The sequence below is a fragment of the Nelusetta ayraudi genome, unplaced genomic scaffold (assembly GCF_046127955.1).
Source record: "Nelusetta ayraudi isolate G7.1 ecotype Tasmania unplaced genomic scaffold, CSIRO-AGI_Nayr_v1 ptg000004l, whole genome shotgun sequence".
Taxonomy (NCBI): Eukaryota; Metazoa; Chordata; class Actinopteri; order Tetraodontiformes; family Monacanthidae; genus Nelusetta; species Nelusetta ayraudi.
This window is the reverse complement of record NW_027466054.1, coordinates 3,991,047-4,010,022: the sequence shown is the minus strand read 5'-3', so window position 1 is coordinate 4,010,022 and position 18,976 is coordinate 3,991,047. Positions and strand designations below refer to the sequence as shown.

The following is an 18,976-nucleotide window of genomic DNA, read 5'->3' as shown; positions in this document are numbered from 1 at the left end:
GCCATGTAAACGCACTGAGTGTGGCTATTTCTCTGCGACCAGTCCTCCTTCTTATGAGACAGGCAGTCACTAAAACCCTGTGGTGCATAAATAAGAAATCTGCCTTTACGTGTTCTTGTTACTGGAAGTGAATCATTTTATCAGCCCATGATCAAATCACTGCTCATTTAGATGCTGCGCAGCAGCCATATAAATCAGATATAGAACCATTTAAATGTCTTTTTCCCAGTGCCTGAATTAGCGGCAGATCTCTGGCAGATTGATAAATGACAGCCAATCCGCTCGCAGATGATGTCGGCATGACGTTTCCTGAAAATACTCAGCAAGGGGTGGGTTGGGGGGGCGCGTCTGCGACTATGGCGGAGATAAATGTATTCCATATTGCCGGCTGGAGGAAGAGAATAGTTGTCCTTTGAGACGACATCAATCCCCAAACACCCACTACGACAGTAAATCCCATCCCCCTGATCCGTTCTCAGGCGGTGATCTCGTATAATGTCCAGATAGTCTGTGGCTTTAGCACTTCTTTATTCCTCGTAGCTAATAGCAGCCACAACCCGTCTTAGTGGTTCGGGGGCCGCCGTGTGGCTAGACCGACTAAACCCACATGAAAGGCGGGGGGGGGGGGCGGCTGTAGACGTAATCATTTCAGTCGTCCAAGCCAGCCGCGGAGGACTTTGAAGTCGCCGTGTACCCGGGATCATTACAGTAGGTGTGGAAAAAAAACTATCGCCCGCGCGGCAGGCGCCTCTGTGTTGCGACTCCAGACGCCAGGCGGGAGGTGGGCTCCTGCTATCGCGTTATCGTTAGCATGTTATCATGTGATTACGCTGCCTGGCCGCCGTAGCCTCGCTAATCCCAGATTCCAGTGCTACCTACGCATTCACAGCCCACCTGCGGGAGCGGCCTGAGTCACCGTCAAACGCTGTTTACTAGGCACATATTCCTTTATTACAACCACCACCTTCGCATTGACAGACAGGAAAGAGCTGTCAGCTCCAGGGGAGCACTGCTAGCCGCTAACTCGCTTTGTGTAATTCAAATCGATTGAATTTTGTGTTCCTGTTGCGCGGATGGGTTTTGAAACAGTCGCACTCGTCCATCGCGTCAACTCCCCTCCACGTTACATCAGCCTTTGTTTTTATTTATCTATTTATTTATTTTAGAGCTGCTGTCAGAGATGAAGCGAAATGTGTCTGTAAGAACTCCCTCCTCCCCATTAGCCACTGGGGGTTTTCTTGAGCGCTTCAGCCCCAAAACCCTCAGGAGAACTCGCGGGGAGTAGTAGTTTTTGACAGATGCGAACGATGAGCAGGAGTGTAACCAATGTCGGGGAAGGCGTTATGGAGTCTGACGGGAGAATAAAGGATGGACAAATTCCAAAACGTGTAATAGGATTGCGGAGGCATAAAGTATAGGAGACAAAAAACGCAAAACACAACGGCGTATGTTACAGTTTTCCCTCATCTGCTGACCGATCATTTCACACAAATGCCAATTTGCTCGGAAGCCTTACACCTCAAGGCTCAAAGAACAATGAGACGTTTTACGCCACGCCGTAGAATAATGGCGTCTAGCGCCCACATCTGGCACAGACTCTGCAACGATGGGCTGTTTATCCTCATGCTGCTGCAAACATACATGCAGGCAGATTTCACAGAAAAAAATGAATAAAAAAAACAGGAAAAGAAATCAATAAAATCTGCTGTTGTCTATCCCGCATGACAGTGACATGACGTCCATTGTCAGTAATTAGTGTTAATGGTCGTGTCTCTTGCCTTCAGGGTACGAAGACCAACTCCTGAAGCGCTTCACGGTTTTGACCCTGACAGTTAGGACGCTATCTGTTTTGTATCCAGCCTGCGGCACAAAGATATTCCATAATTCATTGCATGTTATTGTTTGCCCGGTCCGGCACAGACAGGGCAGAGTGTGATCCGATGATGGAGAGAGAAAATGATGATGAAATGGGATTATCTCTCTCGGTATTAAGAACAGGTCCTTGAATTGGATTGACCTCCGGCGGTCCCCCCAGTTCAGGTCCTCTAGCTGATCTGCAGCTTGACTTGCATTGAAGCTTAAGTCTGTATTTAAAAAAAAAACGAAAATAGAATAAAAAAAGAAACAAAAAAAGTGTTATCTCCTCCCAGACAGCCACGTCATATTTGTGCACGCACTGGCAGCAGAGGAAATTGTGCGCGTGTTAGCTGTAAATTGCCATTTTCCAGGTCTGCTGTGAAACAAAAGTACATCAATGATGCTCAAACCTTCTTTTCACCCCATTGACTTGCTTTGCTTTTTTTTTTCCCCCCCTCCGCCCTCCCGTAGCACAGTTCCGCTCGCGCCGATATCACAGCACTCTCTTATTTTCTCACCCTCTCTAACCTATCCTCAGCCTCTCCCTCCCTCCACTCTTTTCACTCCCGCTGCCCTTCTTTCAGTCCCTCCCTTGCAAGCTACTTGCTATTCAGTTCAGGGAGGCTGCAGGCAGCATTACTCCAGCTCCGCATACTGCTGCTGCCGCCGCTGCTGCTGCAGCACTACACTTTTTCATCCTCCGCCTCCTCCTCTCTCTGTCGTTCTGTCTGATAACCAGACATTTTCCCTCGTACTTCCCCCCCTCCTCATTCTCCTGAAACAGTTCACCTAGAGCCGCGACATAGCGCCTGACACTTCATATGTAACCCTCCCCCGCGAAGGCATTCGTCTGTCCGCGAACCTCCGCATTGCTGCGTAACGCCTCATTGCTTCTGAAAAAACACGCATCTGTAAACCAGACTTCTGTTACCGTCTTCGCCCTTTGATGTTTTTGGGAACGGTCGTTTGCGAGCAGTTTGAGCTACTTTGAAGTCTTGAATGTCAGTGCGCACTGGAGGTTGCGTTTGACTCTCTGATTGTTCCTCATTTTGACAGGCATGGATGGAAAAAAAAAAGTCTCACATTCTGTTCCAATAATCACAATTGTAATTATTTTTTTATTTTCCTAAACAAATAAGATGGAAATGCTTTGTTGTTCATTTCTTTAAATGAATAAAATATCGGGCAATTTGTACCTTGAGCGTGTCAGCCAATGGCAGGAAGAGAAATAGAGCCACTCAGGTCTCGTCTTCCTGTCCAAATATGACAGAATCTGTTTTTTTTTATGTCTGGAGCTGAATTGAAAAGCATTTGAAGCTGAAGCAGTGAGTCTGTGTCACCCTGTTGTTGTTACTATGGTTACAGCATGTTTACACTGGTAACATATAAGGCACGCAAATGCATGCTGTAAATGCCAAAAGGTATTGCTTTGTATAAAGTAGGCGGCTTTAGCAATCAGCAGAATAGACAATATGATGACATTTCTTTCTACATTTACCAATTTCCGCTCACAGCTTGCAAACTCTGACCTGAACCCTTGGACGATTTCAGAATATCTACACGTATCCAGTCCAACCCATCCGGTAGTTTGCAAGTTGTCCTGAGCGAATCAGGAAACTCAAGAGTCATTGTCCAGACTTGGGGGGCTGTGATTCTTCATCTCAATTAATTAATTTACTTACTCATTCCTGCTACCACAAGCCAGTTTACTGCAAAGAAAAACGCAGAGCATGTCATGGTTGTGCAACTGCTATTCTAAGCCCATTTGTGTAAATATGCCAAGAAAAGCAAGAACGTGGTGTTATAGTTTAGTTATAGTTACAACTCACCTTCCTCGCTGCTATGAGGCTGAGCTGAGAATGAACAAATCACTCTGGCCCAACTCACAAAATGAACATATCATTCAGTAACCCTGGAAGTGGGTTGAACTGGGTCTGCACCAACTCGAAAGGACTGACTCTTTGACTAAAATGACTTAAAATATTTTTTTTTTGGTGAATGACTCATATTACTCAGCTCAATGAGAGTCAAGTCCATTGATTCATTCTTATTCTAAATTTCTCAATTCCCCATTTTTCTTTGACTTTATTCTACTTTATTTTATTTATTTTTACAATTTCCACATTGCAATGGTGGACACTTTAAAAAATAATGTATTTCTAATAATGTAAATGACATTCATTCATTTTCCATACCCGCTTAGTCCCGAGCTCAGGGTCACAGGGGTCTGCTGGAGCCTATCCCAGCTGTCTTAGGGCGAAGGCAGGGGACACCCTGGACAAGTCGCCAGTTCATCGCAGGGCCACATAGAAACAAACAACCATTCACACTCACATGCACACCTACGGACAATTTAGAGTGTTCAATTGACCTCACATGCATGTTTTTGGAGTGTGGGAGGAAGCCGGAGAACCCGGAGAGAACCCACGCAGACACAGGGAGAACATGCAACATGCAAACTCCACACAGAAAGACCCCCTGTGAAGGACATGAACCACTGAAAATGTAGTTCGCAGTGTGAGGCGATGGTCCTCGCCTCTGCACCACTCGGCCGTCCTGGTATCCATTGTTGTGTAACATTAATGACATCACTGCTTCAGTGTCACTTATGAAAAATTGAAAGATATGAAGACTTTAGGGTGCTTTTTCAGAAAATGATTCTGCGACATGACGCCGACCGGGGCTTTAGAGTTAGCATTCAGTGTTAATGACATTTAAATTGTTATTAATTTATTATTTAGGTGTAATGCTATGTATGGATACTTCTTTGACTTTGATCTGGCCTTAAACTGCACAATTGAAGAAAAAAAAAAGACTCATCACACATCTCACAAATCTCATATTCTTTCACACCATTTAGGTTCTAAACATCATCGGAATTGCAAGCACATCTTACCTGGATGTTATGAGTCTATTATGGACTGGAGACAGCCTTATCCGACTGGCAACGTTATAATGTACCGACTATAGGCATCCAAAGTACCCTATTACTACCAGCTTCATATTTTCCGGGGATCTTATTTTCTCCTCAACTTCTATATAGCATTCATGACTTCTATTTTCCAGAAGCATCTCCAGTCACAACTTTTATCCTTTTTGTTTTTCCAAGTCTTGGAAAACTGCACATGAAAGTTGTTGTTGAATAAACGATATTGTTGATACTGATGTTGTTAATTGTGGTTCGCTGTGGATAAATTTTGTTAAGAAAACAAAAACCCACACAAACAAAACAAACAAACAAAAATAACTGAGACTTCTTCTGGCAGTAGATGCCAGCACCTGTGGCGACTCAGGTTTCCCCCTCCAGTCAAAGTTCTTGCTTGTGTTGTACCCGTTTGTCTGCACTATTTAAGATTCGATGCGTGTTCATTTGTTTTCAATTTTTCATTCATCTTTGCTTAACTTTGCCATATCATCTTTGTATTTTGTTTTTCTGAATGTTTTGGTAAATATTCAGATGAGCCGACATGAAATTACTTTCAAACGTAGCAGCCAGTTGAAAACACGCATCTTAATCTTCCGTCCTACACGTCTATACACGGTATTTTTTCCTCCTCCATCCCTCTTGTCTGTTCTCCTAGACTCTCCTGCTGCCTCTCTCTCCACTTCACTTTGCGTACCATGTGTTCTCTATCCTCCCCTACTGTTATTTGCTTTGTTCTTGACAGCAGTACCATCTGCAGAATGTCTAAGATGTGCACTGTGACAATGCTCTTTGTGTATCTCTGACTCCTGGGTGCGTGCTTCCGTATCTTTTTGCCTTTTTGGATCCTCCAAAACTTCTAGAATCATAATAAGTAAGCAAACACAATGATTTGAATGAATCTGCTCTGCACACAGAATCAGCAATAAGCCTTCAATCCATTCCTCTCTACCACTCATCCCGAGGAAACCCCTTATTATATTAAATTAATTTGGACATCAGGAAGTTGCCCATTGCACATTGCCTGTAAATCCTTCACAGTGTGCTTACCCCACCCTCAACAAACTGCTCCCGTTTGACGCATGGTGTACTTGATGCTAGGCCAGATGCTTCCTCTCATCCCCAGCCTGCTTGACCACAGATGCTAATAGACAGTGACAGGCCCACATTTTATACATGAGCTAGTGTAATGAGAGGAGTAAGCAAACGGCTTTAGCCATTAAACATGAGATAGTTCATGCCAAAAGACACCCTGGCTCCTCCTCAGGCAATGTTGTTCTCCCTGCTGCAGTCACTCCAACTTACCCGCGACTGCCAGGATACAACAGCACATCTAGGCATTGTAAAAGAACACAAAGTTCCTGCAAGCTGTATGTTGCTGAGTTCCTTGGTATCCACCCCATGCCTGAGGACTATTTACTCTTTAATTGCAGTGTCTATTTAGGATTTTAAAGAAAAGTGACCTATATTATTGATTACCTTTATCTAGTGTTTTATTATTATTTTCAACTTTGTTCTTTAACCTACCATGAAAACAATGTGTAAAGCAGAATACAAGTAGAATTTAATTTTTTATTTTTTTTTATTTTTTTTTAGGAAACATAAATTGCGAAGAAGACATGGAAATGAAAAATAATTTATTTTTATTTTTTGGGGGGTGGGGTTGCTTTTCTCTCTAACAGATTAAAAAAAAAAAAACATCCCAATCAAATATAGATATACTTGCTTGAGTTACCATCAGGTCCCAAATAAACTGTAGGACCTGATGGTAACACTTTCAAAGTGACTTTTCACTTTAACTTTTCAAAATGAAAAGTATCAAAAAGATCAAAGTAATGTGTATAAAACTCTTCAATATAGTTTAATTGATTCAATTCAATAGATAGATGTAAAATTTGGATACCAAAAACAGTCAACCTACAGCCAGACCCCTGCCGTGATCCAGTCTTTATGTTTATGTTGTTGTTTTTAGACTAACTAAGCCGTTTCAAGAATCTTAATCTCGAGGTACTGCCCTTTGCATGAACTATAAACTTTTATCAAACATCCAGTTGATTTGCATGTACGGTGAGGACTTGCTGTGGTCGTAGCTTTGCTTTCCTGTGTAATTGGACATGTGCCCTTGTCCCAGTATGCACGCAGAGAGCAAGGGAATCAATTTATTAACCGAGATTTATTACTCAACTTTGTCTCAGTGGGTGACTGTCCGCCCCCTCCTCCAGCTTGTTAGTGGACCATATTTCCAGTAGATTCTTTACTCTGTTAGGTCCCCTGAAATATTTAACATCTCCAGCTGACACGGCGTGAACTGTGCCCCTGTTCAGTGCTGCATGGGTCTCGCTTTATAACTCACCAACTCCCTCCCTTCATGTTCATGAGTTTAGTAATCTGATGTTAGATTGCCATCTCTGGAGTCAGCTCCAAGCCAAGCACTGAGCCCATAAGGATCATCTGACTACATACTTCAATAACATGAAAAAATGAGCTCAATTATATAGATTTCAGTTGGACTAACATGTTTGTATGTATCATAAAAGTCCGGTTTTATTTCATTCCTGATCCTGAAACATGTCACCATCTACTGAGACGATCCAATAATCTTAGTAATTCAATAAATAAATCTAAATAACTGTTGTTGACTAAACAGGAAGAAGAACAAAAGCCATTTTACAAGCATTTGAAACTTGTTTCATATCAGAGGGCGCATTCACCTAAATCTGGGAAATAAACATGATTAAATCAATGCAAGCAGTTTTGATTCCAGCAATTAAAAGTATAGGTAACTGTTTGAAGTAGACACAAGGGAAATAGATGGATGCTTCGAACATAAATTTTTGTTGCTTTTATCCAAAATGAATAGCACCTGAAACACATTTCAACAATTGATATTCTATGGTTTAATTATATTAAGTATTCAAAACAAGTATTAGCCACACAACGAAACAATCCATTAAATTTATGTAACTTTTTGGCCATTAGCACATCAAGACTCCCTGCGTGCACCGTTCAGAGTTATAGCTGACTCAAGTGAATCCATCCTCAAATTAATTGGGCTTCACTTTAATCTCTCCGAGTACCCCTTGGCAACAGCAGAAGAAAACCCTGGGAGTACAAGTCGCCCTGGTTGGGAAATCAGTCTGAATTGTCTACAGGTGTGAACGTGGGTGTGAATTGTTGTGCCTCTGCGCACACTAGCCCCACGGTAGTCTGACTGCTTCTCGGGCCAACACGTTGGGACTGGGACAGTCTCCGTCCTGCCAATTCCTACGGAGGAAAGAAGGCACATCCTCATCATTTTTGCACCTTGCCAGTCTGTTTTAAAACTGCGGTCGATGTTGCACAGAGATCAGAGTTGGCAATCAATGCTGAATCGGCGTCTAATATAAAAAGCGTGCTGGAAAAGTATTAAAGAAAGAAAGGTGTTTGATACTTTGTTGCAGGACCTACAGCAGAAACTCAACAAAGAAGTTAACAGGGCATTTTGCAGTGATTAGCACCATCACTCCATAATGAGAGGGTCACAGGTTCGATTATCAGGCCTGCGGTTCTTTTGGTGTGGAATTTGCATGTTTTCCTGCATTCCAATGATGTGAATTGGCCTAATTGGCAGCACTAAATCATCCATATTTGTGAATGTGGACGTAGATGGTTGTTCGTCTCTATGCGTCCGCACGATAAACTGGTGACTTTTCCAGGTTGTAACCCTGCCTTCGCCCCAAGACAGCTGGAATAGGCTGCAGCATCCCTGCAACCCAGAGTGCAGGGGGGTAGTGATAGAACATCATCATGTGGACAGATGACACACTGCTCTCCAAAATCAGCCATTTTAGTCCTATTGCACTATGGTTGCAAGTAGTGCTTTTGCATGCTTTAGGTGAAGAGCCACAGAAAATGAATAAACATAACAGAAAACATTAAAAAATTTAAAAACAAACTACCTTTCGAATAGTACTTCACGCACAGCGACACTCTCTTGCATTGTAAATCTGATATCTTCCCCAGTTTCAACATAATCTTGTGCCTGCACTGTATTTATTGGTACGCCAGGGGGTTCTAATGACTATAATAAGATTATGATGTGGCATCTATTTCTGTTGCTCTGTCATCTCATTAAATGACAGAGAGCAGGGGTAAAGAAACAGATTCTGAACCCTTAAATATCAAAGTTTTTTTTTTTTTTTATTGCATCTGCAGGCCCAACAGTCTGCCTTTCTTTTTCAACGTCCTGTAATTTAAGAGGCTGATAGGCAAAGCTGCACCTCTTTAAGTTCCACTTAATGAGAACAAGTTGAAATTGGCCCATCTATGGCACCACAGCTGACGGAGCACAGTTTATCTTAATGAGCATCTAGCGACCCATTATCCTGCTGGTACCCGACCAACACGTTACCAGCCATTATCGTCCCGCACTGGGCTCGCACATACATAAACACTGTCTCACCCCCTTGTTATCAGCTTGTCTTCTCCTTGCAAGCCGGCTGCAGACAGTATAACCACATCGGACAGTAATTGTACCTCTCGCTCCTGCCCTAATTGAATTGACAAGAAGGTGGAATTGATGTCATTTAACACATTGATCTCGGGTGACTATGAGACAGAGGGGACCCCACCCTCCACCCTCACCTGCCTTCCGTTTTCCTCGTTTCTCTCCCGGTGATTCACTCGGTCGTTGCTTTTGCCCGCCACCCCGTCGCCTCTTATCAGATTCATTTTGCCGTGTTCCTCCTCGTCCGTTGGTTTTTGCGCTAGCTCTTTCGACAGCATTGTTTTGGCGAACGTAATTCTTCCGCTGCGACTTTCCATTCTTAGCCTTTATTTTCAAAATGTGAACGACATGAACAAAAGCTCTAACAGTGCAGCGGAAACAAAGCAGCATTCTGAGGGTGTTATAGGGAGTTACAAAAAAAAAATAAAGGAAGAGCGAATTTGTGCAAAACTGCTGTGCGTCGCTAAAGCTGGAGTCACACTACATGGTGCAACTGACCTAATTTCCTTATCCATTCCTTATTCCTGATTGAGCATGAGTGTGTAAGCAGGAAAAAATAGGTGCAAATTCACATGGAATGCCGCAGTCTCTGAAGAGATAAAGCTCTGTCTTAACTTATTAAATCGGAGGTGATTCAGATTTCTGTCAATGTGATGAATATTTTCTGGCACTGTGAGTTGTGCGTCATTTGAAATGTAGACCACTGCTGCACTGATGCCCAGGCTTTAATAAAGGTTCACTTTACCCTCTGCATCTAAATGCAAATGCTTTCATTCTGCTATACTCTTCTGAAGTCCTACTGACTGTACAATGAATAAACATGCGTCGTTTCTCACAACCTGACTTATTTTCCCCCCCATAGCTGTGCAATCAATTGACTTTTAATTTACTCTTGCTGTAGATGGCCTGGGTTCAGAGCAATCCGGCTCAAATAAACTTTGTCCCGCTTGTGAAATGCTTACAAAGTGTAGCTTAAGGTGTGATGTTGTTCTCATCTGCATCCATCAGTGCAACTGCAGCGTCACGTCAGCAATGCTGCCACCGTCCTGCAGCTACATGCAGCTTGCATTATCCAGTTTTGGCTTATTTTTGTCATGCTGAGACACATGAAGATAATTACATTTGAAAAGTAAAAGAAAAAAGAAAGAGGTTTTTGACACCACATCAGCAACAGCTATCAAGACCTGTAATTTGAATCCAGGTACTGGTGCATTGCTTATCTCAGAACCTGAGAAATTTAACAATTGTAAGGCCTTCAGCTGCTCCACAATCACTGAAGAGCACACAGAGCATCACCAGAGTAGGCAACGACAAATGTGTTGCTATTGCTTCCATTACCCCCACACACTGGTTGCTTATTTTCTGGCACCTTCCTCTGTCATCCTCTCTCCCACTGAGAGTGAATGAGAGTGCACTGGGGGATGTAAAGTAATGGATGGGGGACAGTTGGGAACATTGTCTGCAAAACACCAATGGCTTCCTGTGTTTACCAGGGGAGGTGAACGTGCACTTTTCATTATGTTACAGTTCCAAAAATAAAAAAAAATAATAATAGAAAATAATAAACTATTAATGTTGCTTTGTGGGAGACAGCCAACTGTATTGTCAACCTTTTAACAGCAGTGAATTGAGGAACACACACACACACACACACACACACACACACACACACACACACACACACACAAAGGTTCTTCTGGAGGAGTCGGGCAAAATGTCAAATATTTTGCCGCATGAACTGCTGGAACAGAGATACACCGATGTAGCAGCACCTTGTTTTTTGTGTCTCTCTAAGTTGTAAGTTGTAAGTTTGTGTGTCTTGGCACGTGTGTGCCAATACGAGGCAGCAGTTTTGACTGATGCAGAGTGAGCCTGATGCTTTCATCAACCTTTGACTCATCGCCTCTAAGCGTGTGTTCGGGCATTCTGAGCCTTAATTTGTCAGTTTCATCCCTTGCTTGAAAATGAATGAATGCAGGCCCTCCGAGGCGTCATGAATATACACCTTTGGTGCCTCGCTTCAAGGGAAGGGGCCGTAAAAAGGAAAATGGTCTTCATCAGTAGCACCTGCCTTGACTCAACATGATTGTCAGGACGATGGTCAGTGGGATGTTTCAGAATCATTTGAACCGGTCAGAGCCCCTGAGATGTAGTGAGGAGTTCCGGTGCGGGGGAGGGGCGGACCAGGTTCCGGGATGTGCCCAGACTGACATCACTGCTCTGTCTTAATCTCCTTAACTCAGATTAAAGTGTTCCGAGTTTTGAGAAAGCTGGGATTTCGGATTCCAGTAAATGAAAAAAAAAGGAAGGAGAACACAAAAGGACAAATTAATCGAATTAACTCTGGCTCTGTGTCTGTTGATCATGTGACAATGAGTTGCGCTTGTCCGGTCATGAAGAGCCCCGGCCATTTCCTCTTCATCTCGGCTGCAATTAAGATTTGTTGTTCACACGTAAAACCACGATAATACGTCTGAAGTGTCCTCAGAAAGGTTCTCGTTAAGCCTCTTTTTAATTTTTTTTTTAGTTTTTTTCTCTGACTATCTTTAATCCAGCGTATCCCTCCGGTGCCTTAATGACACATTAGGGTCTTTAGGCAACACAATAATGAATGTTGTCATCGCTTTTGCTTTGGTATAGAGGAAGAACTTGTCCGGAGCGTGCTTATGAAAGCATCAGAGGTTGCACGAATGTCTGCGCGTCATGGGAGTGGGATCTTATCATTGTCGCAAGGACACACAGCAGTACAGATGTGCCGGGGTCAGCTGGGTTTGTCTTTTTTTTTTGGGGGGGGGGGGGAATCAGGCCTTCAACCAATTTTTCACGCTGTCAGAATATGTTTTCATCGCTGTCTCTTCAAATTAATAGTTTTAAACGTTTGTGTTTAAATTACCTTGCACAAAATATATGCTCCCATTGACACTGAATTGGTAAAATTGTTGCATGACTTTGAATTTAAAGCTTCCGACGGCAAATTTTCACACAAATGTTCACAATAACAATAATTACTACAAACAGTTCAAGTCATGAGTTCATCTTTTTGACCGCCATCTTACCCCGTGTTCCTCAGTTTTATACATTGCTTCATACAGATGCATTTAGTGATAGCTGGATAGTGTTAAAGCGAAGCCAGGCTATAAGCTTTGAGACAAATTGCTTAGTGTTAATGTTCAAGATTCATATGAATGAAAACTTGTGCTCTATGAGCCTTAGCCAAGGGCAAGATAGCGATACCTTGGAGGGAAAAGGCAATGATATCTGTTTTATGGCTACTGGCTCTTTTCATTGAGTGGCACATTTACATCAGTGACCTTGTAGACACAAGAATTTTCCACTGCAGGGCGTCCACTGCAAGATGTGTGCAGCTCAAACTGCAAAAGTTCATACCAGTGTATATAAATATGTCAAAGAAAGTTTTTGTTGCTTAAGTAAGAGATGGAAAAGCAGTATAAAATGATAATTGCCGCAGTCCTTGTTTTGGAGAGGATTGCACACCAAACTGTTGCATAACAAATCCATGGAAATACTCAATAATTATCTCCCGTTTTAGTCAGATATGTAATTTCAAGTTTGTTTGAGCCTCAGAAGTTTTTGAAATGTTCTGTTGCGTTCTTGAGTTTGAGAATGGCTGGAGGTGTGTTCTATTTAAGATCTGTTAGTCACCAGTTCAGCACAGGGCAACACATCTGCTGCGCTCACACTCACAACTACGGACAATTTAGAGTTGTCATTTGGACAAAAGTGTGCGTCCTTGGACTGTGGGATGAAGTCGGGTTCTGGAGAGAACCCACGCAGACACAGGGAGATCATGCAAACTCCACACAGAAAGACCCCCTGTGAAGGACATGAACCGCTGAAAATGTAGTTCGCAGTGTGAGGCGATGGTCCTCGCCTCTGCACCACTCGGCCATCCTGGTATCCATTGTTGTGTAACATTAATGACATCACTGCTTCAGTGTCACTTATGAAAAATTGAAAGATATGAAGACTTTAGGGTGCTTTTTCAGAAAATGATTCTGCGACATGACGCCGACCGGGGCTTTAGAGTTAGCATTCAGTGTTAACCTTGGGCTGAGCCTGATAGTATGAGCTCTTCTTTAAATCTTTTTTTTTTGGGGTGGGGTTATTTTGACACATGGCTTTCAAGCGTTAAGCTCCCCTCAGCTATTAAAGGGGCAGAACAATAGCGCGAACACCGATAAGCAGTGACATTTTGTGTCTCATTAAACAGGATAATGACTGAATAGCCCCTTTCTAAAAATGCCGCCTCTGCCGTAGCTGTGGCCGCTTCGTCTCAAAGATCCTCGCTGAAAGGCAGCAGGGCTTAATGGGAACCCCAGTTCGCCTGCCGTGTGGTTTTGTGCTATGGGCCGTTGACCCTTACACCTGCCGTGATAGACTGGGCGAGGCGACAACATGTTCAACAGTTTGCTTGTCACTTGGATTCATGCAACCTTGTATTCCTGTGCTGCAGAACACGATTCTTGCATACAGTTTTTAAAGGATATTTCTTTGCAGTTTGTTGCAGTTTTAGGGGAAGATAGATTTGGAATTGAAGTATCGTTGCAGGGGTGCGGTGGGGGTGGGGGGTTGAAGTGTATTAGGAGAGGTCAGAAAGTTGCCCTTTTCCAGACCTTCTGCCTGTTGAGAAGAAAACGTATAGGATCTGAAATACAAATGACTGTCTGCACCAGTGTTTTTTTTTTTTTTTTACTAGTGGTACAATATTGTTCTTTTTCTTTCTTTTTTTGGGGGGTGGGGCACCACTCACACACACAGGTTATTAGAATGAGCTTAAATATATATGTATATGTATATATATACATATATTTTTCTAATTTTTTTTATGGAACTTTTCACTAGTACAGACTCGATCTAGAGTTGATAAATACATAAACCTCACTATCCCTCTGATGTTCCCTAAATGGCCATTTTCATAATTCCATATAAAACACCCATGACGCTCAACCTTTACAATGTAAATGTCTCTTTAGCGCGCAGTGTATTCAGAGGAGCACCACACGGTTTTATGACTGCCTGAAACGTGCCGCACTTAAGCCTTCCACTACAGGGTTTTAGAACGTTTGTATGTCCCACAGCAGAAATTATTCACTCCAACCCTGTAGCAGCGTCTTTCTCACCTTCAGGCCAAGCTTTTGTTCCAAGTATAAAAGAAATCTTATGAGAGGGGCCGTGAAAATCACCTTACTCCTCTTCACGGCCTCCAAGCAAAAACAGTGAAGCTTGTAAGTGCTAAACGGGCCGTCTGGGTGGCAGAGAGGAGGATGAATCTTCACTGTCTGACAAACTTTCCAATGAGGAAATTTGCTTGTATTTCAGAAGAGAAAAAACAGGGCTAGTGATTCTATTATGGTGTCTGCCGCAGGGCGGTAATGGTTGTAAGAAGTTCTTTTTGTCGGACGGTTGAAAATGTCAAAAGGCAAACACTTTTCTTCGCTGTTCTTCGATCAGAACTTCCTGTCTTTGAAAAAGCGACTGTCGATGTTTTACCAAATGAGGCACATTACAGTTCACTTGCGCCGGTGGAGGGCATCTCAGCATGTTAGAAAGTTTTTTCTTGAAACCACGGAGCACCGTCAGGAAAAATCGCAACTTTTTTGTCTCAATTTGACCGAAAGCAACCTCAAGTTTCTGTGCTTCTAGAAATGATGAAGCAGTCAAATGTGATCTGCCTTGTCGCAGCCACAGCGAGGACGACAACACCTGCACTGCGCTAACGTGTCGGGGTGTGACGCACAGACGCGTGACTAATGATAGTTGCGATGAGAATGGGTTGAAAACCATGAAAAATGACAAAAGGCACGCTTTAATTAGAGGTTTTAAGGCTGAGCGCGTCGCCTGTGTTAACACTGATTATGACCGTGTTTTTTTTTCCTCCTTTCCACAGACTGGCAGAAAGGAGAAAGGTGACCCGCTGAATTCAGCCATTGACAAGATGACAAAAAAAACCAGGGACCTTCGCAGACAGGTGAGTTTTTTCTAAATCCTTTTTTATTTATTTCAACCCAATTTTTTTTTTTAGAAAAGAGGTTTTTAATATCAATTACTTTTCACTTGGTTAAATAAAGAACGTATTAGATAATCAAAGCATCATCTGAAAAAAAAAAAAAAAATCCATCACTGACCTCACCTGTGTTTTTATTTTATTTTGGGCAACAATACTTTTTCCACCTGTGCTACTGTTGTTCTCTTCAAAATGAGAGATATGTGCTGCAGCCGGGAGTACAGTATTTACTGCATCAGATTAATGTATTGTGTTCTGGTAATTGTCTGTCGATGCAGCACAGCACAGCACAGCACATGCCAAACTGTTCAAATTAAAAAAAAACACAGTTGCCCTGTTCTTTTTAGGGAACATTTCATACTGTGAAATGTTGGAGATTGGTTGTTTTTTGTTTTGTTTTTTTCCTCCCGCTCAAATCAGCGTTGCACTCTGTTGGCTTTTCCTAAATTGCAGCATGTGAGCGCAGTGTTGAATTGGAACAATAGTGTGGGTTGTTAGTTTGTCAAGCACATTCATACACAAATCCCAGGTATTCCAGGTGATTTTCCCACCTCCTACAGTCTCTACTCCACAGATCTACTCTCAATTGACTTACTCTTGGACCTCCATGTCAAAGCAGTTAAAAAAATATAGATTGTGTTTCCCGATGCTAACTTACAGCAACTGTTGGCGCCTGGAAGTTTTCCTTATCCCTGTGACCTCTTTATACCTTGGGATCTCGCAGGATGAGAGGCTTCAAGTCTTTCACCCACAGGGCTTTTCGCTGTGGCTTCCTGACAGACAGCAGGCGGTGCTCACTTTGACAGGATGTTCCATTGACACAGAGGTTGACTTGACAGAATAGGCGGTCTGATTGAGCCGCCAGTTGAAGTGGGACGGCCTACTTTTGCGGCATTCAGGAAGTGCACCGTGAAGACGCGGCGGCGTAATTATTTTAAACGTTTTCAGTATTTACGAGGCAGTCGGGCCCTTGTAGGAGCACAATAGCTTCCTGCGGGGGGGGGGGGGGGGGCACGGTGGTGTTGGAGCAGTTCAGCCTCCACTGTCTCCGTTGCGAAAGGGAGGGATCAAATGCTGGAGCAGACAGGCACAAATGGCAAACAGCGCTCATGAAATGGGGCAGGATAAGAGTGAACAAGCCGAGTGACAACACCAGTGGAGAAACTCGTCATTGTGTTTTCTTCTCATCACCGCTATGTAAACATAACAAAACAAGGCAGAGCAGTCTGTTATCCGGGGCAAATCTGTCGGCTGTCTGGCGTTATTATCCGCCATCAACATTTTTCCTCTCAAGGCAAACAAGCACATTAGCGCCACTGTGAGCTATTAGGCATTTCATAAGATTTTGACGTAAAAGAGAAAATGTTACGTTTGTCTGAGGGTGCGCGACGCAAGGATTTTGTCTGTTCTTCATGCAAAGATTACGGTGGGAGAGGCTGGTAATTCCGCTGTTCGCCCACTCTGATTGTATGTTTGACATGTTTACAAAGAACATTGATCATCCCCGTCGTCTCTGTGGCGAGAGACCCTCAATCACCTTGTGACACACCCCGTCACGTGCACGCACACAGCCATACGCAAGCAAGCAAATGCATAGGAACATTAAAAGCGGAATATATATCAAAGGAATCTGAAGTCTAAATATGTTGGTGTCCAATCATAAGGCAATAAGCCTCAAGTAACAACGTCTAGAAGGATTTTTCATTTTCGTTGGAATAATATCATTGCATCATTTAAAAAAAAAATAATGGTCAGGAAGCTGGACTGATAAACACAACGAGAGAGATGAGAGAGATCGAATAAAAAATAACCAGCTGCCTGTTTGACTAATTACTGAATATTTTGCTGCAGAAACCGTAGGCAGCGGGGATGTGCTTTTGTCTCGGACTGAATAAATCTAATAACAGCTGTGAAAAACGTGTTATTGTCACCCGCCTCCGGCATATAGGGCTCACTTTAGGATCGGACAATTAGGGGATGGAAATGTACTACTGAGCAGCAATGTGAATACACTGCTAGCTTTTAATGGTTATGAAATCATGACTCAACAGTTCGTTCTTGCAAAAATCGTTCAGGAACCCACACCACCTTTGTTAGCGAGAACATTTTGTTCCGCATCCGCCGATTGTGTCTGCGTTGACTTGATGAACGTACTGAGTTGTCAGGATGACGGCACAATCATCTCATTGACAACATGCTACATACACACACTTCACAGAGCTAGCATTTCCAAGAGAGCTGCCCCGCGCACACGGTGATGCAATCGCTGCATCACTTGATTCAACAGGCAGGGAGGATGAAGTGTTGCGCTCATTAAGACTAACAGCTGCTTTGAGGACTCTCAACAGTCGATCTCCTTCTCCACTTCATGTTGTGAAACTACAAGCAAACTGTAAACCAGCTTTTTTTTTTCATGTGTGTAACTCCTGTCAACTCTGGTGTCAGGAACTGAAGTCACAAGCCAAAAAAACCCAAACCAAAACGGACAAATATGGATGATACAGACAATTCAATGTGGAAATTTGTCATGGTGGCTGTGAAGGGTGTGGCGGCTGCTGCAATTTCCATTCACCAGCTCAGCTCTCCTTCAGTGTATTGTTAAGCAGCACTGTGGTGTCACGACAGTCTCGGGGACCCAACAATGTGGAGGGCAAACTGAAAGGTTATCGCTTATGCTGCGCTATCTGGGAATGGAAATGTTGGTTCCTGTTTAAGACAAACTAAACTTTTCCCAAAGTTTTACCAAGAAGTTTAATATCGGACCTTCAATGGGAAAGAAAGATAAGAAGTTCTACTTTCATTTCAGCCCTTTTCATACCTGAGGGGCAGGCTAGAGCCACACATGTTGGCCCTTTGAGACGGTGATATTGTTTTTCACACTTGGTGAAGGTGGCTCAATGCCATACCTTCATATACCGGCAATTCAAACGTGTGACAATGTGATGCTTGTTCCTACTGTCTCTCAGTAGGGTTGAGGTTACACTAAATTTCTTTATTTGAATGTCTTGTTTCCACCAAGAACAGAATTCGGGCCAATTAAGTCAGAAATATATATATATAGGTAAAAGAAGAAGAAAAAAAAATACTGTACATCAATCAACAAAGATTTAACTTGAGACTTGGACGTGTAAGGCCTTAATGTCATATTATCCCCCCACCGTAGGGTGGCCACCCTCGGCTACCAACTAGCTCCGCCCCTGGCCGGGGGATTTCCTCCTCCTTCTCCTCCTCCTCCTCCGCTCGGGGCATCAGCGGCGTCGCGGAACACTGCGGCCTCCTCAGTTCACAGCTGCCTCTCGAGTGTCTCAGGGAGCCGCTGCATGTTGACGCTGTTTGACGTCTCGACGTCTCCCTTGCCGGCGGCTCGTTCACACGACACGTCCTCACAATTTCACACTTCCCGTCCAGCAAGAGACGTCGATCCTCCTCTTGCCCACCTCTGATGCTGCCTGCAAAGCTGGCTCGTTGGCGGACTGCGTCGGCTCACATCCCGCAGTCCGCCTCGGTGCCGTTCACGCGAAACAAACATGAAGATAAAGGGGGTATGAAAGCCGCCTTGAACAACCCGTGAGACAGGGGCTTTAGTTTCAAGTGGGACAGAAACACATGCGAAGTACTCGCAAGAGGATTGTTTTTTTGTTTTTTTAACTTGATTATAGATCGATCCTCCAGTGTGTGCCTTTGG

General features: G+C 43.3%; 1 protein-coding gene and 1 long non-coding RNA gene across 2 annotated transcripts in view; one reads left to right on the top strand and one right to left on the bottom strand.

Moving 5' to 3' along the window:
- ctnna2 (catenin (cadherin-associated protein), alpha 2) overlaps positions 1-18,976 on the top strand; it is a 258,023-nt gene that overhangs the window by 161,354 nt on the left and 77,693 nt on the right. Inside the window, exon 8 of the mRNA XM_076045078.1 lies at positions 15,175-15,255. Coding sequence (XP_075901193.1) covers positions 15,175-15,255 — 81 coding nt within the window. The remainder of the gene's footprint in view (positions 1-15,174; positions 15,256-18,976) is intronic.
- LOC142900744 (uncharacterized) overlaps positions 1-18,976 on the bottom strand; it is a 289,985-nt gene that overhangs the window by 214,092 nt on the left and 56,917 nt on the right. The window lies entirely within an intron of this gene.